The following is a 25,169-nucleotide window of genomic DNA, read 5'->3' as shown; positions in this document are numbered from 1 at the left end:
TATCTTTGCCAATTTTTATAGAGATCATTTCAGATTTGGATATAGCTTCCATATATATCTTTATCTGATTTCAAATTAATTTTGCACCAAATGGGCAATACAAGTCCGAATTTAAAAGATACAAATGCTTCGGCATATTTAGTCCTTTGAACTTTAAATTATAATTATAATCATAGCGTGTATGATTTAATTCTCCCATAAAAACTTTTAATTATTATGTGGAGCTCTACTAAATTGGCAAAGTGGCATAGGGTATCAAAAAAACGGCCCCGCCCGACTTTAGGGCTTTCTTTACTGGTTTTCTTCAATATTTCTGCATACTTTATCGATTACGGGTTAAGGCTTTAGAGAAATTCAAACAGGAAATTGGATGGAAGTTTCATATGGGAGGAAAAATCGAAATCGATTTCCGCTAAATATGTCCAACCTTAACAAATTTCTGCCAAAGTTGACGCATTTTATTAAAGGCTGAATTCGATCGAATGCATCAAATTCCATTAAATTTTAGTTGATATGATGACGAATGAATATACATATGGGAGCTATATTAAAATCGGAACCAATCTCTACAGAACTTGCAAAGTCCTTTCCAGGATGTATCAGATACCTTGGGGTATTACTTTAGATGATATACTATGTGGGAGCTAAATATCAAAACTGGTCGTATGTGCCAAAATGCATTCCATTTGAGTTACTATTTCACATTTGGTGCGCAATATACGTAAATTTGGGCTAAAAAATAGAACATTCGGACAATAGTACATGGACAGATAGGCGGTAGAGATATATAAATCGACTCAGAATGTGATTATACGGAAAAAAGGGACTACAGGTCTGTCTCGTTACAAACTAATGGACAAAGACACATACCTTTTCCTACAGTGTATGGTATAGAAATATAAATTTTATATAAATTCCAAAGAAGTTGGGAAGTACTTTCGTTTGACACTCCTCTGTTGATGGTGTCGGTAACGCCTTTGGTACTCTTTAAATTGTTAATACTAAGATATGTGCAGAATTGTTTATTTAATAATATATTTCCTTGGGTGTCTTGTCAATTAAAATATATTGCCAAGTGTTCAAATGTCCACACATGTTTTTCACATTTCATTGAAAAGGCTTTGGCCCAAATTGTTCGTTACATAATGACGACCCGTATTTACATATTTGTTACGGGAAGCTCTTCGAACTATGCACGGTGGTCGGCCTTGTCCGACTTTTGTCTTTGGTTTCTAAATTTATTGGCTCGGTCCATGTTAAAATAAGAGGTTAGGAAACCGTATTGTAAGTAGTCACTGTTGCCAAAACCTACTTAATAAACATATTATTTGGTAATAAGGCTTTTGACTAGCAAGAAGGATTCATACTTGATCTATATATGATGTGAAGATTTTATGTATGGTCAAAATCGACTGTACTAAAAATCGCAAAATCTTGGAAGTTCCATTATATGGGGCAATACCTGTTTTGAATGTATATGAATATACAGGCTGAGATAAAAAAAACTGCAAAGCAAATTGAACAATGAGCTCGGAGTAAAGCAATTGATATTCGAAAAAGTGCAAGAACTTACACCACAACAGAAAGAAAATAGACTCAAAAGAGCTAAAGAGTTGCTTCGCTTGGCCGAAAGTGGTGAACTGCCGAATTTGGTTTTCTCCGATGAGAAAATATTCGTTGTACTTGCCAAAGAAGTCAGCTAAAAATGTGCACCTTCGGCTGGCCACCAGAATTTAAGCGTCGGCCATGGTGATGGTGTGGCCCGCCACACCGATGGTCCCCTCATATTAATCGACAGTGGCATCAGAATAAATGCCGAATATTATCGCGAAATATACCTTGTACATTCCACCCAAGAATGGTTACAAAATTACGTTCCTCGCTTCATTTCCAGCGCACAATCTCCGGATATTAATCCGTTGGAATATTGTGTCTGGAGTATTTTGGAAAGCAAGGTTGACACTAAAAATACAAAGTGTAGATTGATGCGCAATAAACCTGAAATCGGATAAATGCGTATGTGGAAGCTAAATCGTATGTGGAAGCTATATAAAGTTTGACAGAGGTATTTTTGAGCTCAATAATGTATTTGGTACCAAATATCATTCTTGTGTAGTGCATATTACGCATGCCAATGATTTAAAATCCAAAATCAGATGAAACATATATATGGGAACTAGTTATATATCTGAACCGATTTTCTCCGAATTTGAGGTACATGTTCTTAGGCTGAATTATGTCGGATGTCCCACAATTCAGCAAATTATAATATATCCATCAGTGCTATGCCAGATGTGAAAATGGACAATATCGGTTCACTCTATCAAGTACCTTCCTCACAAAGAGTCAACATTTTGAAAAATTATAATTCTTATAAAATTTGATATAAGAGTCCGATTGTCTTCAAATTACACACATTAGAATATTTTTATTAATCCAAGGGCAGGTATGAAGCTGGAATATAAGACAGTGTTAAGATTTTCAAAAGCTCATAAAATGCGAAATTAATATCCGATTCCAATCAGAATTGACAAATGACAGCCAAAGATCTGCTAGAAAGATAGTAGAGATCGGTGCACTCCTTCTGGTATCTCCCCCAAGCTCATAAAATGCGAAATTAACATCCGATTCAATTTCATTTGGGCTAATATTAGCCATTTGGTGCACAATAAACCTGATATCCGATAAAGTTATATATGGGAGCTATAACCAAATCTGATCCGATCTCGATAAAATTTGACAGAGGTATTTCTGGGCTGTATCTGATATCTAGTACCAAGTATTAATTTTGTGGATAACTGATTTCCAAATTTGATGCACCTTCTTCTACACTGAATTCGGCCGGATGTGTGAAAATTCATGTCAGTTGGACTGATATTGGCCATTTGGCGCACAATTAACCCGAAATCAGTTGAAGATATATATGGGAGCTATATCTAAATTTGAGCCGATTTCCTCTAATTTTGGAGGGACGGACAGACTGACATGCATAAATCGACTCGAAAAGTGATTGTATGAAGATCCTCAAAAGTAAATATGGGTCTATCTCGCTTCTTTCTCCAAGTTACAAACAAATGCACCACTATGTGTTGTAGGGTATATACAACGAGAGGAATTATATATGAAATATCGCATCTAAGTTGGCTGCTGGGGAGAAAATGAGTCCTTTAAATTGATAACAAATCAGTGATATAAAAACGAGCATTAAAGCCAGTCTGGCTATATGGCATTCAGCTCTGGGGTTGTACAAAAGACACACATCTGGAAAAAGTTCTGTGTTTTCAAAACAATGCTTGGTATGTCCGTAACAGTGACTTGCACCGCGACCTTAAAATGAAACATAATGGATACTTCAACCATTGACAGAAAATTGTCTATGCAGGTCCACGTGTTCGTATACCCCACATATGACGGTGCTTGTCGATATTCGGTATTTTGATGATTTTATCCACATTTTTTAATGGAATAGTCTGAAATTCTAGATAAGAAGTTCCTTGTAAGTACTTTACGCCCCTGGAAGAGAATTGTCTATATAGGTCCACGATATCGTATAGCCCCCATTTAACGGTACCTCCCGGCATTCGGTATTTTGATTTTAGCCACATTTTTCAATGACTTTGTCTGAAATTCTACACAAGGAGTTCTCTGAGAGTACTTTACTACCTGAAAGAGAATTGTCTATATAGGTATATGATATCGCATACCCCCATACAATGGTACCCAGATATTTGGTATTTTGATTATTTTAGCCACTTTTTTCGATGCAATTGTCTTAAAATCCACAAAAGTAGTTCCTTGTTGGTACATTGCTCCCTGGAAGAGAATTGTCTATATAGGCCCAAGATATCGTTTATCCCTTATATAACGGTTCCTCCCGGTATTCAGTATTTTGATAATAGTACCCAAATTTTTCAATCGAGTTGTATGAAAATCCACACAGGGTGTTCCCTTTGAGTATTTTACTCCCTGGGAGAGAATTATCTATGTAGGTCCACGTTTTAGCATAGCACCCATATATAACGGTACCTCCAGATATTCGAAATTTCCAAGAATTTAGCGACATTATTTACCGGAATTGTTTCAAATTTCGGATTTAAATTTCGTAATGAGTATTACAACCTATGACTGAAAATTGTCTATGTAGGTCCACGTCTTTGTATAGCCCCCATACAAAGGCACCTCCCTTTATTCGGTATTTTTATGATATTAGCAATATTATTCACCGGAATTATATCAAATTTCGTATTTAAAGTTCGAAATCGTTGCTACAGCCCATGACAAAAAATACTTATCCAGCACCACGTCTTCGCATAGCCGTCATATAAAATTTTCATTTGAACGGTCATTTCCACGTATATTTTTATAATTTTTTCAAGTTCCTTCCGAATGGTGGAAAGTTCGGCCCGGTCAAACTTAGCTGCTTTTTAACTTGTTAGCTCTACTTTCATAATCTACTGTAATAGACCCAAATAATTTGTTATGCAGATCAGTATACAGGGGCCGCATCTCAAATAGTTACCTATCTGACATTTTTTGTACATTTTACATGGAAAAATTAATTTTTCACAATTTGGACCCCCACATTCGGCATGGTTTCGAAATACATTTTTGAGTACGTCGATGATGCAGATATGTTCTCTTAAACATATTTAGCCGCATTAAACTGACAAATGAGTAGATGGAAAACTTAGTGCCGTCTGGAAATTTCTTCGAGTGCTTCTTCTTTAACATATTTTGTAGTGGTGTGAAATCATGTTCTCTCTTTGCGGTTGTGAGTTTTGGAACTCAAACCAATGCAATCCATTGCAAGGATTCATCAACCGCTACAAATGCCAAATACCTCAATATCTTCTAGCCAAATCCAATAAATGCACACAGAAGTTTCAAACATCAATGAAATTTCGAACGAGTTGAAGAAGGCATCAGAAAAGCTACAGTGGACATACCTCGGTTAAACAACAGGAATAAATAACTGTAGATTATTTCGCCCCAGTGGTTCGATGTTATAACGTCATTCGTTTAATCCAAAAAGTTGTCTGTCAGAAATTTAATATGCAATTCTTGCAAAATCGCATATTTTAAATTCGGTGTTGTGTTATACAATGAAAGCACACACACTTTCTCACTTACCAGATAAACTAAAAATTTCTGCGTCTCATTGGCCAAATGAATTTTTATAACAAATAGCTCCATTCCTTCGTTGCTTTCATCGTCAGCTGGATTGTCGCCATCTTCAGCGTTGGAGACGGCATTTAAAGATGTTGTTTTTATTTGTTTCTCTGCTGTTGCTCTTGCTGTCGTCACATCCGTTTCCTTTGCCGTATCGTTGGACTTTGTATTGCTGTGGAGCTCTGACATTCTGGCCTTCCTCATGGAATGCAAATTTATTTTAAAATTTAAACTACTTTCATCGCGACAGATCAAGTCCAGTGTGTAATTTTCGTGAACACGTTTAACTGTCGATTTGTTGTCTTGATGTGGATTTGGATGGAATTTCTCACAAGCGTCAACACATATTTCAAGGAGCTGAAATGAAAATGAATGTGAAATATTTCAGTTTTATGTCGGAAAGAAATACATATTTCAACACCCACGAGGTTCGGGATTTTTAAAGAAGTAGATAAAGGCAATATTTGAAAATACCAAAATTAATCGGAATATAACGATAATTGCTGTTTAGTCCGAAAAATAGACTCTGTTCGCTTTGTTTATTTATAAATTAGGGTTGTTATACCCCACAACCCTATGTGTTGGGAGTATTATAACTTTGATTGGACCAAAAATTGTGTAACACCTCGAAATATTGGTCCTGGACACTGGATTTACATATGGATCTTCCTATCTCGCCGAGGTGATTCAATCTGGCTATGTGTGTCCCTACAAATCATGTACACTGTACAGGTCAAAATTATGGCCCAATTCTCACGAAATTTAGCAAGGAGGTTTTCTTTGTATGATGGAAAATATTTCGGAATCCCACTATTTTTTTTTTTTTTTGTCATCGGACAATATTTAGACCACAACTCTTTGGGAAAAAGTACATTTTCCACTACACCGCGAATATTCTTCACTTCTGACCGATACAGTGATGATGAAGCTAAGATAACCGATACATACAAAATAGGTAAAAGCTTTATGTAAAAGAATTCGTAATGGCCTCTTGGCAAGAAAGGATTAAATCTAAGACAATCGATTACAAATACGTCAATAAAAAGTGGATATTTTTGTATTTTTTATACCCTACACCACAAGGTCAGGGTATTATGTCTTTGTGCATTTGTTGGAAAAAGGCAAAACGAGATAGACCCAGAGTTCCTTTTGGTGATCAGCATAGAATCACATTTTGAGTCGATTTATGCATGTCCGTCTGTCCATGAATTTTTGTGAACAAAGTACAGTTCGCATTTATTACCCGAAAAAGATGAAATTTTGCACAAATCATTTGTTTGGCCCAAGGACGAACTCTATTGAAATTGGCAATAATCGGTAAAAATTTAGATATAGCTCCCATATATATCTTCATCCGATTTGGCGTTTATTGTGCACCAAACGTGTAATATAAGTCCGAATAGTATGGACATTGCACGGCCTGAAAATAATTATGCCAAATTTGATCGAAATCGGTTCAGATATACATATAGCTATTGTTCATCCGAGTTGTTATTATCCTCCGCAGCATATTACGCATATATACTGCATATTACGCACTCTGTAACAACAATATTTGGGTAACTATATCAAGTACAGCTCAGAAATACCTATGCTAAATTTTATCGAGATCGGTTCGGATTTGGATATATCTCTCTTATATAACTTCGTCCGATTTACCTTTTATTGTGCACCAAACGTCTAATATTTGCCCAAATGGGATGAAATTTGGTACTTACGACCGAATTGAGTCTAGAAGCTTGTATGTCAAATTTGATCGAAATCGGTTCAGATATAGCTATAGCTCCCATATATACTGTTTATCCGATTTTTTATATTTGTTTCCCACAGCAGTAATATGCACTCCGTAACAACGATATTCAGGGAAATATATGAAATACAGCTCAGAAATATCTTTGACAAATTTTATCAAGATCGGTTAAGATTTGGATATTTGGAAGTCTGAATTTAAAAGATACAAATGCTTCGGCATGTTTAGTCTTTTGAAGTTTAAATTATAATTATAATCATAGCGTGTATGATTGAATTCTCCCATAAAAACCTTTTAATTGTTATGTGAAGCTCTACTAAATTAGCAAAGTGGTGTAGGCTATCATAAAGTCGGTCCCGCCCGACTTTAAGACTTTCTTTACTGGTTTATATTGCGTGCGATTTGAAATTTGTCAAGTTTTTTACACTCCACAGCACTATGTTATGGGTATAATATAAAGGTTGTAATTATTGTCCGATCTTCATGAAAATTTACATGGGGGTACAGTTAGTTAAAAACAGATTTAGCAGTCGCTCTACAGGTCACGGTAAAATAAAAACAATCGAAACGAATTTTGCGTGAAGTTAGAGTTCAAGACAGGGCAGAAGTCTAGCATTTTGGATGACCATTGGATTATATGTAGCGGGTAAAATGGACCACAACTTTCGTGTGAATACATATCAGAATCGATCAAAAACCAAGGGTTAAATTTTTGCAGGGCTAAATGGCATTATTATTGACATTTGGATCTGGTACAAACCGCTTACTACAATCAACTTGTTTAATCCGCAGATGCATTTTTTTATTACCTCCACCTTGAAAAGGAGGGTATATTAACTTTGTCATTCCGTTTGTAACATACTTAATATTCGTCGTAGACCCCATAAAGTATATATATTCATAATCAGCATAAAATAAAGTCGATTTAACGATGTCCGTCAGTCAGTCCGTCTGTCTGTCTGTTGAAATCACGATACAGCCCACATTATTTGACGTAGAGCGCCAAAATTTAGCAGAGCAATTTGTGTTGTGTCTAGGATGGTTGGTATTGAAAATGAGACATATCGGTCCACGTTCTGGTATAGTCCCCATATAACGGTACCTTCCGATATTCGGTATTTTGATGATTTATGCCACATTTTTTTCACTGATTTGTTTGAAAATTGGTATTTGAGGGTCATAATGGGTCCTAATTCATGTGGCGAAACATTGTATGTATAGGTCCACGTTTTGGTATAGTCCCCATATAACGGTACCTCCCAATATTCGGTATTTTGGTGATTTTTAACACATTTTTTCACGAATTTCTCTGAAAATTGGTAGTTGTAGATCATAATGGGTCCCAGTTCGTGCGAGAGTCATTGAAATTATAGGTCCACGTTTTGGTATAGCCCCCATATAATGGTACCTCCCGATATTCAATAATTTGATGATTTTTGCCACATTTTTCACGGATTTGTCTGAAAATTGGTATTTATAGGTTATAATGAATCCCAATGACGAGCCCTATTGGTTAGTGGTAATCGGATCAAATTTGTCTGTCAAGTTAAAATAAATTGATTCAGATATTTCTATACCTGCCACATTTACGATTCCATCTAATATACTGGAAATTGATTCAGATTCCAAAAACTTATATCGCTGTAATACACGTTAAAAAAGGTTATAGTTAATATGATTTTAATGTATATTTGTTACTGGCAGCTCTGATAAATAAGCACAGTGGCATAGGTGGACACCGCCCCACTTTGTTATACCCTCCACCACACATAGTGAGGAGGGTATATTAAGTTCGTCATTCCGTTTGTAACTCATCGAAGTAATAATTGTAGACCCAACAGAGTATATATATTCTTGATCAGTGTAAAATTCTAAGACGATTTAGCACTGTCCGTCCGACCGTCTGTTATAATCACGCTAGAGTCAAAAAAAACAGTAAAGAAAGTCTTAAAGTCGGGCGGGGCCGACTTTATGATACCCTACACCACTTTGCTAATTTAGTAGAGCTCCGCATAACAATTAAAAGTTTTTATGGGAGAATTCAATCATACACGCTATGATTATAATTATTATTTAAAGTTCAAAGGATCAAATAGGCAGAAGCATTTGTATCTTTTAAATTCGGACTTGTATTGCCCATTTGATATATATGAGAGCTATATCCAAATCTGAACCGATCTTGATAAAATTTGGCAAAGATATTTCTGAGCTCTATTTCATATATTTCCCTGAATACCGTTGTTACGAAGTGCATATTACGGCTGTGGGAAACAAATATAACAAATCGGATGAACAATATATATGGGAGCTATAGCTATATCTGAACCGATCTTCACCAAATTTGGCATACCTTCTAGACTCAATTCGGTCGCAAGTGCCAAATTTCATCGCATTTGGGCAAATATTAGACGTTTGGTACAATCAAAAGTAAATCGGACGAAGTTATATATGGGAGCTATATCCAAATCTGAACCGATCTCGATAAAATTTAGCAAATGTATTTCTGAGCTGTATTTGATATATTTCTCCAAATATTGTTGTTATAGAGTGCATATTACGGCTGCGGAGGACAAAAGTAACAAATCGGATGAACAATATATATGGGAGCTATAGTTATATCTGAACCGATTTCGATCAAATTTTGCATACTTATTTTCAGGTCTGATCGTACGTGCAAAACTCCATACTATTCGAACTGATATTACACGTTTGATGCAAAATAAAAGGCAAATCGGACGAAGATATATATGGGAGCTATATCTAAATTTTGACTGATTATCTCCAATTTCAATAGGGTACGTCCGGATAATAAATGTGACCTGCATTTTGTTCACAAGAATACATGAACAGACGGACGGACAGACTGACTGACATGCATAAATCAATTCAGAAAGTGATTCTATGCAGATCATCAAATGGAACTATGGGTCTATTTCGTTTCCTTTTGCCTGTTACAAACAAAGACATAATACCCTGACCACCTTGTGGTGTAGGGTATAAAAAGATAGGAAGCTAAAATTTTGCACCGGTCTGAGCTATATCGGTCCACGATATCGTATAGCCCCCATATAACGGAACCTTCTACATTCGGCATTTTGATGTGATTTTAACCACATTTTTCAATGGAATTGTCTGAAATTCTACACAAGGAGTTCTTTGTGACTACTTTACCCCCTGAAAAAGAATTGCTTACATAGGTCTGGGTTTTAGAAATTTGGTATTTTCAGCTTCATTACTCACCGACATTGTGTCAAATTTCGTATTTGAAGTTCGTAATGGGTACTTAAACCAATGACGGAAAATTGTCTATGCAAGTCTTCGTTTTAGTATAGCCCCCATACAACGGTACCCCCATATAAAGTTTTCTATTTGAGAGGTATTTTTCGACGTAATGTTTTTTGAAAAATTTCTAGTTACTTCCGAATAGTGGAGGGTGTATATTAGCTGATGCAAATCTGCATAGAAGTGCATATTTTTCTTAAATCTTTTTAATCCAACGACGTTGTTGTTTTTATCCTAAGAAATCCTGCATTTCTTCCTTTTTGATTTTGATAAACACATGACAAGCTATCTTTGATCATGACATAATCTTAAACCTACTTCCTCTTCTGCACCGATACATACGTAACTATTCCTTTCGAAATCGTAAACAAAGGAAAAACCCGATAGTTGTTCATAATTGGAATACCAAAAGTCAGAATGAGGAAAAAGGCTACAAATCTCGTAATACCCCTTATATAAAAGCCACAACTTATATATGGATGCTTAGCAGCATTCGAAAATAAACAGTACACAAACTAGGACCCATTATGACCCACAAATACCAATTTTTAAACAAATCAGTGAAAAAATGTGGCAAAAACCATCAAAATACTGAATATCGGGAGGTACTGTTATATGGGGGCTATATCAAATCATGGACCCATGCATGCAATGTTTCGCCACCGAAGCTGGAACCCATTATGACCAACAAATACCAATTTTCAGACAAATCCGTGAAAAAATGTGTCAAAAATAATCAAATTACCGAATATCGGGAGGTACCGTTATATGGGGGCTATACCAAAACGTGGACCTATAATTACAATGTTTCGCCATACGAACTAGGACCCATTATGACCCACAAATACCAATTTTTAGAAAAATCAATGAAAATATGTGGCAAAAACCATCAAAATACCGAATATCGGGAGGTATCGTTATATGGGGGCTATACCAAATCAAGGACCCATACATGCTATGTTTCGCCACCGGAGCTGGAAACCATTATGACCCACAAATACCAATTTTTAGACAAATCCGTGAAAAAATGTGGCAAAAAATAAACTAAAATACCGAATATCGGGAGGTACCGTTATATGGGGGCTATATCACAACGTGGACCTAAACATGCAATGTTTTGCCACACGCTCAGGAACCCGTTATGACCTACAAATACCAATTTCCAGACAAATCCGTGAAAAAATGTGGCATAAATCATCATCTCTGCTAAATTTTGGCGCTCTACATAAAATAATGTGGGCTGTATCGTGATTTCAACAGACAGACGGGCAGACAGACAGACGGACATCGTTAAATCGAATTAGAATTTTATGCTGATTACACTGTACGACAAATTTAAACTTTTGGTCTCACCCACGATCAAACTGACCAGATTCTGAAAATATAGCTCAAAATAAAATATACTTATCTCCCAGTTTTTCTAGATCAATTCATTTAAGCTTTTTACGAGCAATTCAATTTTTGGAGTATTCAGCCAGTATATACCTATATATGTTTAATGTCCTAGTAACCCTAGATATTAAAAACATTGATGTTATCAACAACAGTGCGTAAGTGTTCAAACGGTTAAGAAATGGAGTGTCGAAAAAAATAAATTTTGTGACGTTTGTTGCTTATTTGCACCTCCAAAGCATTTAAGATGTATTAATGCAAGTGTTGAAAAAGGTTTTGAAGAGTATTTCGTTGTTTCGTATGTTCCAAACCTATGGTACGTGCCAGAAGTAATCTGCGATTATTGCTATCGGTGATTAAATGGATGGAAAAGTGAACCGGTTGTACATAAAATTATATATGTCCGGCCTACAATTTGGTTACGACGGACTGAGAACTCATCTGAACAATGTCATTTCTGTTTAACAGAGACTCGTGTGTTCGGTTATAACACACGCAAAAAAATTGTTTACCCTAACCTTCAATCAGCTATAAGGACACAATTTAGATGCACACAATTTCCAACAGCTCCTTCGGAAAAGAATATAGCTTGCCAGCAAATTGAAGTTGATTCATTGTCCATAAGAGAACTATCTCCTTCAGAATTTTTTCCGACAAGTGAATACGGTTCAGAAGCAGTACATTTTGTGACACAAGCGGACTTTAATGACTTGGTTCGCGATGCTAAAATGTCAAAAGAGTCGGCAGAAATAGTGGGTTCTCGTTTAAAGCAAGCTGAAGGCGATATTGCTTCATATTGGAAATGAATATCCATCGGTACCAATTGCTTACGCAACTTGTATGGTTGAAACGTACGAAAATATGAAAATAATTTTGGATTCAATAGACTACAAGAAACACACATGGATAATTTGTTGTGATCTTAAAGCTATCTTTCCAAAAATGAGCGAAGCTAAGATCACGGCGGGTAAGTGCTTAATGTCTCTCTTTTCATTATTTAGTTTTTAATTGTTCCTCTCTTCAAGGTGTTTGCAATGGTCCACAAATCAAACAACTGTTAAGCAGAGTAGACTTTCAAAATATGCTTAGTCCCATAGAAAAAAGAGCATGGACCGCGTTCATAAACGTTATAAATAATTTTTTGGGAAACAAGAGGGAAATTGTAGAAGATCTGATTGCTTCGTACCATGCGATGGTAGTCAATATGTCCCTCAAAATACATTTTCTTCACAACCCGCCGAACTTAGGCGACTTCAGCGACGAGCATCGCGGAAATTGAAAAGAGGTACAATGGCAAAGACATGAGGTATATGCTGGCTCAATACTGTTGGTCAGACAAGAACCGATATGTATAAACGTCAAAATGAGCGTACCAAATTTTCAAATTAATTTAACTGTTAAGTTTTACCTTTTAATTTACAACTATAAAAATTGCATTTTTAATGTTTAATACTCCAAAAATTGAATTGCTCGTAAAAAGCTTAAATGAATTGATCTAGAAAAACTGGGAGATACGTATATTTTATTTTGAGCTATATTTTCAGAATTTTGTCAGTTTGATCATGGGTGAAAAATCGTATCGTACAGTGTTATGAATATATATACTTTATGGGGTCTAAGACGAATATTTAAGGATGTTACAAACGGAATGACAAAGTTAATATACCCTCCTTTCCAAGTCGTAGATGGAACTCTGAAATTTGGCAAAAGAATTAATATAAATGGTATATGTTGGTCTAAATTTGGATGTAGCACCCATATACCCCACTTTGAAGGTTTTTCCCCAACTTTCAACTAAAATGTCTGCAACTTCAGAGTTCGGGTTCTCAGTGGGTAGTTTAACTCCTTCAACAGAGACTAGACATGTTCTTTATAAACCCCTGTTACCTACCGTGCTACATTTATTTGTAACAAGCAAAAATAAACGAGATTGGCCCATATTTACTTCTTATGATCTCCATATAATCACATTCTGAGTCGATTTATGCATGTTCGTCTGTCAACAAACAATTTTTTTGGCCCAAGGTTGAGCCATATTGAACTTGGTGATATTCGGTCCAAATTAAAATACAGTTCCCTAATATATCTTCGTCCAATTTCAATTTTATTGTGCACCAAATGTGTAATATCAGCCCCAATTGCATAGATTTAGGCACATACGACCAAATTCAGCCTAGAAGCAAGTATGTCAAAATTGGTAAAAAAAAAAACGGTTCAGATATTGCTATAGCTCCCATGAATCTGTTTCAAGCGATTCGATTTTGTATCGTGTGATACACTGCAAGATTTAAGCTCCGGGATATTTCAATGAAGCATATAATTGTGTACGTGATAGTGCGATGCACTCTATCTGCATGATGGATATGTTGTTAACACAGGCAGCAAATCGGGAATCTCTGCCCACTCAATATATCGTAATATATTGATATGATCCTTATAAAGACCAAAATTTGTTTCAAATTCTCTTTTTTCTTTTGGTGTTTTGTTTTCTCCAATGTTTGCGTATATTTCATCAAATCTCACATGTTGTATTTGGGGTATCATTTAGTCAGTCTCGTCCTACCTGATCCATGGTTCTTTAAAACCTATACAACGTCAGGCCTTTATATGAATTAGGTCGATAGACTTTTAACATTTTACGGCAGTCGATGACTCAATTTTTATACACTCAGTGATATGGACAAAAACGGACGTAATCGAAATAGACCCTAAATCTCTTTGGACCAAATCCGTTTCAGGACATTTGGATTCGATCTTGGGGTGTCCGTTTGTCTGCCTGGATGGTGCGCACGATAACTTTCGAAGGGAGTATGCGATTTGGGGAAACTTTGTACATCGGAATATTATTGACAAACTCAGATCGAGTTCCAAAATGGGCAACATCGGTCCACTGCTTCTGGTACCTACCCCAAAAAAGGTCAGAATTTTCAAAGAAAATAATTTACCTTAGAGATAGAGACAGGGTCATCAAATTTTATGGATACTTTGCAAATACTAATATTTTTGTCAGTGCTAGGTCATATCGACACCTTCCAGCACCTCTCTCCCTCACAAAAGGTCAAAATTTGGACTAATACAACTCTTATAGAATGTGATGCAGGAGTCCGATTATCTTCAAATTAAACACATCATACTATTTTTATTAACACAAGGTCTTTTGTTAAGATGGAATAAATTGGCCTACTCCTACTGGTACCTTCCCCACAAACGGTCAAAATTTTGAACATCCATAAAGCTCATAAAACGCGAAGTTAACATCCGACAAACTCGGGACATCTCAATATTTCTATCAACACAAAATCTGTTGTGAATATGGTTGATATCGACTCACTCTTTATGGTACCTCCCCCACAAAGGGTCAAGATTTTGAATAACCAAAACGATTCATTCTAAGCTTAATGCATTCCAACATTTTCGCTAATAAAAGATCTAGTGTGAAGATGGAATGTATCGTTTCACTCTACTGGTACCTTCCCCATAAAGAGTCAACATTTTGCCTAACAAGTCATCAATTTCCATCAAACTTGGTGTATCTCAATGTATCTCAATAGATCTAAATGATATTTCGGTTAAACTTTTGAATGTTCGATTTTTCGGAACAGTGTTGGCTTGTTTGTTCGGGATACCACAGTATTTTGTTGTTGCAAAATGGCCAGGTTTAATCCCTTTATTGTTGTTTTTATAAAAACAACGTTTGTTTATTAGTGGAGAACGATGGTAATGTTTACCAGGGGGTAAGGCAGGGAATACCTAGGTTTCGGAAAGAGACACCAATCCTCATCAGTTCCCTTGTTTTTTGTCTGGGATATTCTCCCCAGAAATTATTTTAAAAATAACTTCTATGAAAAAAAAAACTTTTTTTGACGAGTGACGAGGTTGTAAGCTCAATAGAAGAGGAACCAAAGAATTGCATTAATTTTCTTTAAATTTTGCACATCCCAATATTTTTATCAGTATTAGACGAGGTGGCATACTTCGGTCCACTTTACATATGTTTTTAGACAGCAAACTTAACTGTCAGATGGGCTTCCTGGCTGAGCTTATATAGGCTATACCCGGGAGAAGATTGAAGATTGAAATGAGGACATGATCAATGAAATATATACAAATTTAAATCCAACAAGTTAAAAAGCTGTAAGTTCGGAAGGCCGACCTTTGAATACCATCCACCATTTGGAACGAGTTTGGAAATTTTCGAAAAAATAAAATCAGTTACAAATTCTGTTAAAATCTTAGGCTGACATAGGATGTAGTAACCATTACGAACTTCAAATACCAAATTTGAATCAATCCCGAATATTTGGAGTACAATTATATGGGGACTAGTCGAAGACGTGGACCTGCATATACAATTTTCTGTAATAGGCTGTAGTATCCATTATGAACTTCAAATACCAAATTTGAAACACTTCCGGTAAATAATGTAGCTAAAGTCATCAAAGTACCGAATATCGGGAGTTACCGTTATATGTGGGCTATACATGACCCATTTTCAATGTCAAAAGTTCTGCAGACATAAGTAAAAGCAAGTAAAATTTTATCAACCTACTTCATTGCGTTCGAAAGCTATAGAGATTTCCACAGACGGACAGACCGACGGTAATAGCTAAAACGATATAGAATTCGATGCTGTTCAAGAATATATATACTTCGTGGAGTTTAAAATGTATATTTCGAGGTGTTACAAACGGAATGACAAACTCAATATACCCTCCATACTATGGTGGAGGGTATAACAAGTAAGTTAAGGCTATAGTTGTCGAAAAAATCGCATGCAATAAAAAATATTCACTTTTTTTGGCATATTTTTGCGCGAGTTTCTTCGATTTTATTCTTTTTGGCAAGAGGCCAATCCGAACTGTTGAGAATTGTTAAAATCAGTCCAGTGGTTTTTGACTTATAAGCGGTATAACTAACATGAGTTTGTTGTACATATAGTTTGGAACTATTTTGTTATGTACGCGATATCTAGGCTAGGGATTAAAAATATTCACAGTTTAGTGGAAATTTTCGTATTGTTTTCACATAAAAGTTATGATCTATTTTACCCGATAAATATTGTCCGATGACCAAACAAAATGTTAGGCTTCTGCCAAGCCCTAACTTTTAGCCCCATGCTAAATTCCTCGTCGATTGGTCTATAGTTGCGATCTGTAGAGCAGCTGCAAAATCTATTTTTTTTTTTTTGTCTTTGATCCACTTCAACCGATCAACTTCAAAAACAAGAGGGTTCTATTCTCACCCTAAACCCACCTCTATTATCAATTTCGTGAGGGTCGGATCATAATTTGCGTCCTGTAGCACAACAATTAATCATGGGAAGACGGAGAGGCGAGCGGACGGACATACATTGCTAAATCGACTCAGCTCGGCGAGATAGCAATATCCCTACATAGATTGCTATGTCGAGAATCAATATTTCGAGGTGTTACATAGTTTTTGGCACAATCAAACTTATAATACCCCCAACACATAGCGTTGTAGAGTATAATTACAGGCTAAAATAGATAATTATACAAAATGGATTACATTTTATGAACTCACCGGTTTCGTAACATTTCCCCTCTCTATGGGCAAAAGAGGTGGTAACGTTGTTTCATTTAATTTCATCCGATTCAAACATTGGGCAATGCAAACTTCTTGCGGCAAATAATCGAAGTCATGTTTGTGTAACTTTTTCGCCAGACCCTCGGAAAGGCTGGAATTTTGCAGACCAAACCAAAAGAGAATTGTATTTGTGTAATACAGCAGCAACATTGTCAACGATGGTGATCCAGAAAAGAATAAATCGGGTCCCGCAGAGCAAAAACGAAAACGTGACCACCAAAAGGGCAGTTCAATATATATCCCAATTGTGAGATGTTAATTTGGAGTTGATGGTATTTTTTCTTATTTCATTTTAATTCGTTTTCCTTTGCCGTTTCTTTTCCTGACTTTATTTTAGGCTTTTTCTCTTTTCTTTATTTATTGAATATTGTAATTTGTAATTTGTATTTTGTTTTTTTTTTATTTTATTTCTGTCACACTACCTACTTAGGTATTTGTACAAAAAACCAACAAAAAGTAAATAATTAATAGATATGCGTGTTTGTTTAGACATTTGCACATTCAAACATACATCCATGCGTATATACGTATTTATGGCAACGACCTTTGCATTTTGATTGCACAAATGACCATTTAATTAAAATATCTTTGATTTGAAGAAATTTTAATTTAAATCAACAGCTCCAACAAAAAAAAAACAATCGTTTTTGTTGCTCACTTTTTTCCTTGAAACCGATATTAAGGAAAGTTTTCACAATCCTTTACTAGGTCATAATTATATGGTGAAGACACAGGACTTTTTCAACATTACTGCTTTCGTATTTCAAATTTCATTGTTTAAAATTCACATCAAAAGAACTTTTAATTAACTATTCACTTTACATTTTTCTAGAAATTCTATTTACATTTCACAATTTAAACAAACCCTCGATACAAAAAAAATTTACTGAAATTTAGTAAATATTTGCCCTTGTCATGTTCAAATACCGTATTGGTTGTTTTTCAGATTCTCACTTTGGCAGACAGCGACAGCCACAGTTCGAGCCGTTCTTCGCGAATTGACGTTTGATTTACTTTTGCGGTTGTTCCACGTTACAGCGACGACCACTGAATGTGCGAACGACAAGAATGTCAAACGAAATCCATGGTTTTTTTTTTTTTTGGGTTCATGTTATTCTTTGATTTGTCTGCTTTTATTGTTTTTGTCTCGTTGTCTCTTTTGAATTGTTGCATATGCATGAGGACACCAGGTACAGTGGCTCCAAACCTGCAATGAAATGAGAAGGGTATTCAAATGTTTCACAAGGTGGGTCGACATTAAATGCATGATAAAACAAAAATTGAAGTTAACAAGTTAAAAAGTATCCGTCGGTTTTGCCGACAGATATTTACTCCCATTATTCGAACGGTTGACCTCATGGGGCAGGTTCCGAAGGAGTGGGCCAATATTGTCCATTTCGTTTCTGACCTAAGGTGATATAAATATTACAACGAATCAGATTTGAGCTATATCGATTACTTTACTCACATTTTATGAGATATGTGTATTTTTTGAAAAATTTGAAATACAGGGTGAGATGAAAAAACTGCAACAAGCTTCAAACTGCTGTCATTTCTAAGCCACACTTCTAAAAGCTGTTAAAATTATTCCAGTGACAGCTCATTATATTGTTAACAAGCGTACAAAAGCATTTTGGTCAGAATTTTCCAGAAAAAAAGTTTTTCGAGATGTTATTCAAGAGTGATAGTGTGATTTCTTTATATTTGGCTGGAAAACCACAAGTGGCTTTCGTAAGAGCACTCCAGCATATGAATGTGAATAAATCTTTTGTCTCACGTACCATCGCTCGTTACCGTGAAATGGACGGAAGAAATAAGCAACATCAGCAGAAATGGTTCGAAAAGTAAGGAAGCGCATTTTGGCCGCAGACCTTGGACATTCCAACATGACTCAGCACCGTCGCATTCGGATTATCCGTTCCCTGTCACGCGCCACCCAAGAATGGTTACAAAATGATGTTCTTCGCACAATGGCCACCAAAATCTCCGGATACCAATCCGTTGGACTATTGTGTCTGGAGTATTTCGGAAAGCAAGGTTGGCACTAAAAGCAAGCAAGCGCTTCGCCGGGAATGGACCAAAATACCGCAGAGCAAAATTCGGGCAGCGTGTGACGGTTTCATTGGACGCTTGAAGGCCAACATTCGTGCCAATGGTGACCGATTCGAACAAATCTAAACTTATTCTAAAATTTGATGCTATTTCCGACATTTTTGCTTTCATTCAATAAACTTAAAAAAAATTAAAAATTATGTCGTTTGACTTTGTTGCAGTTTTTTTATCTCACCCTGTATGCGTGAGTTAACAGATATAGTGAACCGAATTATTCCACTTCATCATATACTGATGAAAATATTGGGATGAGTAAAATTCTTCAAATTAATTATTCAAAATTCAAAATTTTGTCGGGTAGGTACCAAAAGGATTGGTTCCGTATCTACCATCTGTACACCAGATCTTGCTTAATTAGAAGTATTGGGTTGTATGAAATTTCAAAAGAATCGGATGCTCATTTCTCGTTTTAAGAGCTTCATGTTGGCCCTTTGTGAGGGAGTTACCAAAAGGAGTGGACCGATATATCCCATATTCACACCAGACCTTGGGCTAATAAAAATATTGTGATGGGTGTAATTTAAAGACAATCGGACTACCACATCAAATTTTATACGGGTTATAATTATTAAAAATTTTGACACTTTGTGGGGGAGGTGCTGACATTGTCCATATTCGCACCGGACCTAGAGCTGATGCAAATATTAGGAATTGCAAAGTTAGAGCAAAATCGGATTATCCGTTCACTGTGTGTGCAATAAATTATTTTTTTTAAATTTTGATCTCTTGTGTGGGAAGTACCAGAAAGAGTGGACCGCTATTGCTCATCTTCGCATCAGCCGGACAGACGGACGGACGGACATCGCTAGATCGACTCCAAATGTCCTGAAACGGATTTGGTCCAAAGAGACCTGGGGTCTAAAACCTTTATTTCGTCCAGGCAAATGATATATACCCTCTCTGGCCATATGGCTAAGGGTTTAAAAAATAAAAGTATCGGGATTTAAAATTCGATCGAGTTTAAAATCGGTTGAAGATTGCAGTTAACGTCATCAAAATTCTATAAAATGGGCGTTACCGTTATTTAGGGGCTGCACCATATAACGAATGGACCGAACTTTTTATACCCTCCACTATGTGAAATCGCTATTAGTTAAATTCCCTTAAATTAAAAAGCTATATCTGCCTCATAATTCTAGTTGTTTTTCGATGAATACCTTATGGATGGATAAAAAGGGAGAGAGTGAGAGAGAGGAGTACATATGGTCTACTGCTAGATTATATACCGATATATTGAAATATAATTCAAGGGCTTTATGTCTGTGACTTTTACATATTGGGAATAAAAACATATTTAATTCCAGTTGACACATCACAATAGAGTCTTATATAGAATTTCCAAATTAAATGGGCAGGGTTGAAAAGCAAAATTATTCATCTGACTTAATAAACAGATTCCCGGTTCGCAACTTAAGTGATTTTTAACACCATATCCATTGTGTTGTTAGGGAAGTCTTGTTGAGTAGACTGTTGAAAATTTCGCTCTATCATGTACCCAACGTTATGATCCGTTAAAGGTTGCTGAGTTGAGCTCTTACAGTGCCTCGAACGATATCATTCAATTTAATAATGAGATGATTTACTTTTAAATCTACTACAAATAACAATGTATTTTTGAAAAAAAAATTCATTTTATTTGTGAAAAGGTTTCGTTTTAAGTGGAAATAGTTTAGTTTCCGCTGAAAGAGATGTCATTCATTAATCTTAAAAGGTTTCATTCGAAAGATTTCATTTAATTTGAAATTCTATATACAAACGTTTTACATTAGGATTTTTAGCTCAGTTTTATATCAACACTTGTGGTGAGCTCCAAAAAGTATGCAATAAATGTAGTAAATATGAATGTGTAAAAATGCACTTTATATCTGACTCTTACATGATCTGCCCGATATTCGGTATTTAGATGATTTTGGCGACATTATTCATCGATTTTTTTCCAAGTTTCGCATTTGAATATTGTATTGGCATATGACAAAAGTTACCTATGCAGGTCCACGTCGTCGTATATACCCTAATATAATGGCGACATTTGGTATTTTTAAGATTTAAACAGCATTTTTAACGGATTTCATTTTTTTGAAAATTTCCAAGTTTGTTCTAAATGCTGGAGTGTATTCAAAGTTCGGCCCGACTGAATTTACAGTTTTTTTGTTTGTTTTTTTTTTTCCTCAAAAATATATAATTTATTTCCTAGTCTTTCATTAAATTTCACCTTAAACTGTTTAACTTCTTTGCAATATAGTATCGGCCTAGAGGTGTGTTTGTGTATGTGTGTGTTACTTCTACAAAATATTGTTTTATGATAATTTCAAACACAAAATAATAATAGAATAACACCAAATGAATAATTCATATTTCATTTCCAACTACTAAATATTCAGCCCAAATTTCGAAAACTATGCTGTTAATAATCATTTGTAACAATAACATAATCTCTTTAATTATCGTACGAAATATTGCTGATGTTTTTGAGATTTCAATGAATATGTTTTTTCCGGATTATAGTGGATTTTCCACAAACATGAACTGCATAACAGACGGATGTGGTTGTTTTGCATGATTGAAGTCGTGTCTAATTAAATCTGAGTGCGTTATTATAAAATCCAAAATGTAAATGTATCCGGTATAAATACGTTCTGAAAATGCAGCATACACTTCAACTGTTGTTCCTAACCAAATGCGATATTTAATTTTCAAAAAAATATCTATTAATTTCTGGCAGCTTATTTAGTAAGTAGGTTGATGATTTTTTCCTGAACTATGTTTATGTACAATATCAAGATTAGATAGATCCTGGGTATGCTTAATATTGCAGAGGGTCAATTTTGGTCCACAGATAAGATAAGACTGGATTTTTGGAAATTCGTATTAAAATATTACAAAAAGTACTAACATATACTAAAAAATTAATATTTTGTATTGAATAAAAGGAATGAGCTAGAATTTCGAAATTTGAAATGAGTGTCACTGATGGAGTGTTGTATAGATGTTTCAATGCATTGTTCGAAATTCGAAATTTAAAGTTAAGAAAAGTTCTTTGATATGAGAATCAAGAAAGTAAGTTTGGTATTTAAGGTTGGTTTTGGAAATGTGTAGTAAGTGTGCACTAAATGGTACTAAATTTGGAACAGTTTAGCTTAGGCTGAATGGATGAAGTAGGAATTTTGAAATTTTCTATTGGAGTCTCTGTTGGTGGTAAGTTTGTAATTAAACAAAAACTAAATAGTACTATATTTGATACAATTTGGTATTGACTGAACAGATAGTGGTTGATATCTGAAATTTGGTATAAGGATCGCTGTTGGACATATGAAGGTGGTTTCGAAAAAATAATTGTATGAAAAGTACTAAATGGTTCAATATTTCGTGTTGGGTGAAGGAATAGAGATAAAATTTTGAAATTTGATATAATTGTCACTGTTGGTATCTGTGGTTAAGATTGAGGTGGTTTTGGAAATGTCTTCTATAATTGTTCGAAATGTATTAAGTGGTATAAAATTGGGTATTGGTTGAAGAGATAGAGCTGGAATACCGAAATTTAATATTGAAGTCGCTGATGGTATCAGGACTTAAGATATGGAGGTGGTTTGGAAAAGTGTACTACAATTCTACGAAAAGTACTAAATAATATTAAATTTGGTATTGGGTGAAGGGATAGAGCTGAATTCGTGGTATTTGATATGGATGCCACTGTTGGTGTTTGTGATTGAGAGAAGGAGCTGGTTTTGGATATGCGTACTATAAGTGTCCTAAATTTGGAACAATTTAGTTCAGGGTGAACGGAGGAACCTGGAATTGAGGTCCTTGTTAGTAGTAAGTTTGTGATAAAAATGTGGTTTCGAAAATGTGTACTACAACTACATGAAGAGTACTAAATAGAACTATATTTGTTACAATGCCTGAGATCTGAAATTTGGTATTTGGGTCGCTGTTCATATGTTCATATGTACCATAAAAGTACTGAATGGTACTACATTTGGTATTGGGTGAAGGGATAGAGATAAAATATCTAAAATATAACTGATGGCATCTGTGTTTGGTATCTGGGACTGAGATATGGGTGTGGTCTTGAATTTGGGATTCGGTTTAGGACAGAGCTGGAATTTTTAAATTTGATATTCGAAGGATATAATTTTGAGAATGCGTACTGTTATTTCCCAAAAGTACAATTTTTTTTTTTTGATCACTTGTGGTGTCTATTCTAGAGAGAGTGCTGAAATTCTAAACTTTAATATTGAGAACACTGTTGTTATCATATGGAGACATTGAAATAGTTTTGGAGAGAAAAATTGGATGTGGTACCATTGTGCAATGTTTTTGCTAATATGCTCTTCGGTAAACTTCAAAATGAAAGATTTTGAAGACTTTTTGTGGTGTAAAAGATATAAATTTTCCTATTAATCTTTCCAAAAGGGAAAACAATAAAATACAAAAACCTTAAAAGTCTGAACATTTAGAAAAGTTTTGAGAAAAATTATTTGTTTTATTTTAAGAACCCATATTTCAATTTCTGTTTTGGCAGCCGCACACTAGGTTAAAGATTTACATCTACATCAAAAATTCATCGTATTTTATTTTTATACCATCCACCATGGTATGGAGGGTATATTAAGTTGGTCATTCCGTTTGTAACAACATCTATAGTTTAGACCCCACAAAGTATATATATATTCTTGATCAGCATAAAATTCTATGCCGATTTCCGTCTGTGGAAATCACTCTAGCTCCCGAGCGAAATTAAGTAGATTGATAAAATTGTACTCAAATGTATATTATGTCTGTAGGACTTTTGGTATTGGACCATGTAGGTCCACGTTTTGTATAGCCCCCATATAACGGTAACTCCCGATATTCGGTATTTTGATGATTTAAGCGACATTATTTACCGGAATTGTTTCAAAATTTAGTATTTGAAGTTCGTAATGGATACTACAGCCTATGACAGGAGATTGTTTGTGCAGGTCCACGTCTTCGTATAGCCCCCATATAACGGTTCCTCCCGATATTCGGTATTTTGATGATTTTAGCGACATTATTTACCGGAATTGTTACAAATTTTGTATTTGAAGTTCGTAGTGGAAACTACAGCCTATGGCAGAAAATTGTCTGTGCAGGCCCACGTTTTATAACCCCCATGGTACCTCCCTATATTCGGTATTTTGATGATTTCAGCTACATTATGAACAGATTTTTTTTAAGTTTCGCATTTGAATATTCTAATATCTTATGACAAAAGTTGCCTATGCAGGTCGATGTCGTCTTTTTGTATTTTAAAAATTTTAACAGAATTTTTAACGGATTTTATTTTTTGAAAATTGCCAAATTTGTACCAAATGGTGGCTGGTATTCAAAGTTCGGCCCGGCTGAACTTACAGCTTTTTTACTTGTATTTTTTTTCATATAGTTTGACGATGTCAAATATCAAACTCGAAACCTTCGGTTTTTGCAGGCGTATGTTTTCACACGGTGTCGACGTTGCTTATTACTTGATAACAACGTTGCTCATTACTTTGTGGAAAAACTCGTTATTTTCAAACTACTGGTAATGGAAAAGGTTATTAATGTACATTTCCTTCTAAAGGGTTATTCGGCTCAAAAATTTTAACAATGAAACTGGATGTAGAGGCCTCCAAGGGAACTTGAATTATACTCTGCAAAAAAGTAAACCAGTTCTCTACAAAACGTCCAAATTAGAAGATAGCCCAGGATAAAAGGCTGGATAGTCCAGGTTCCGTAAAAAATAAGAGTTAACTTTTACTACACGAAATTTCTGCAATTCGCAAGAAGGGTCAAACACCCTTTTTAACAACATAGAATGATATTTTTTTTTAATTTATCTGTTGGTTCCTCTGCTCAT

The 25,169-nt window shown here is 35.2% G+C and overlaps 1 protein-coding gene across 3 annotated transcripts in view; it reads right to left on the bottom strand.

Annotated features, from left to right (window-relative positions):
- The window catches only part of LOC101888248 (tyrosine-protein kinase receptor torso), a 257,277-nt gene that overhangs the window by 183,675 nt on the left and 48,433 nt on the right, over positions 1-25,169 (bottom strand). The window contains exons 2-4 of one of the 3 annotated variants that reach the window (XM_059125667.1): positions 17,859-18,407; positions 17,138-17,625; positions 5,131-5,526 (exon numbers count right to left, since the gene is read on the bottom strand). In XM_059125667.1, the coding sequence (XP_058981650.1) occupies positions 5,131-5,526; positions 17,138-17,350 (609 nt within the window). In that variant the 5' untranslated portion in view covers positions 17,351-17,625; positions 17,859-18,407. The remainder of the gene's footprint in view (positions 1-5,130; positions 5,527-17,137; positions 17,626-17,858; positions 18,408-25,169) is intronic. The other 2 variants (XM_059125673.1, XM_059125675.1) reach the window with 2 other exon arrangements.

Source organism: Musca domestica, unplaced genomic scaffold (assembly GCF_030504385.1).
Source record: "Musca domestica strain aabys unplaced genomic scaffold, Musca_domestica.polishedcontigs.V.1.1 10, whole genome shotgun sequence".
NCBI lineage: Eukaryota > Metazoa > Arthropoda > Insecta > Diptera > Muscidae > Musca > Musca domestica.
The sequence above is the reverse complement of the archived record's forward strand: the minus strand, read 5'-3'. Positions and strand labels throughout refer to the sequence as shown.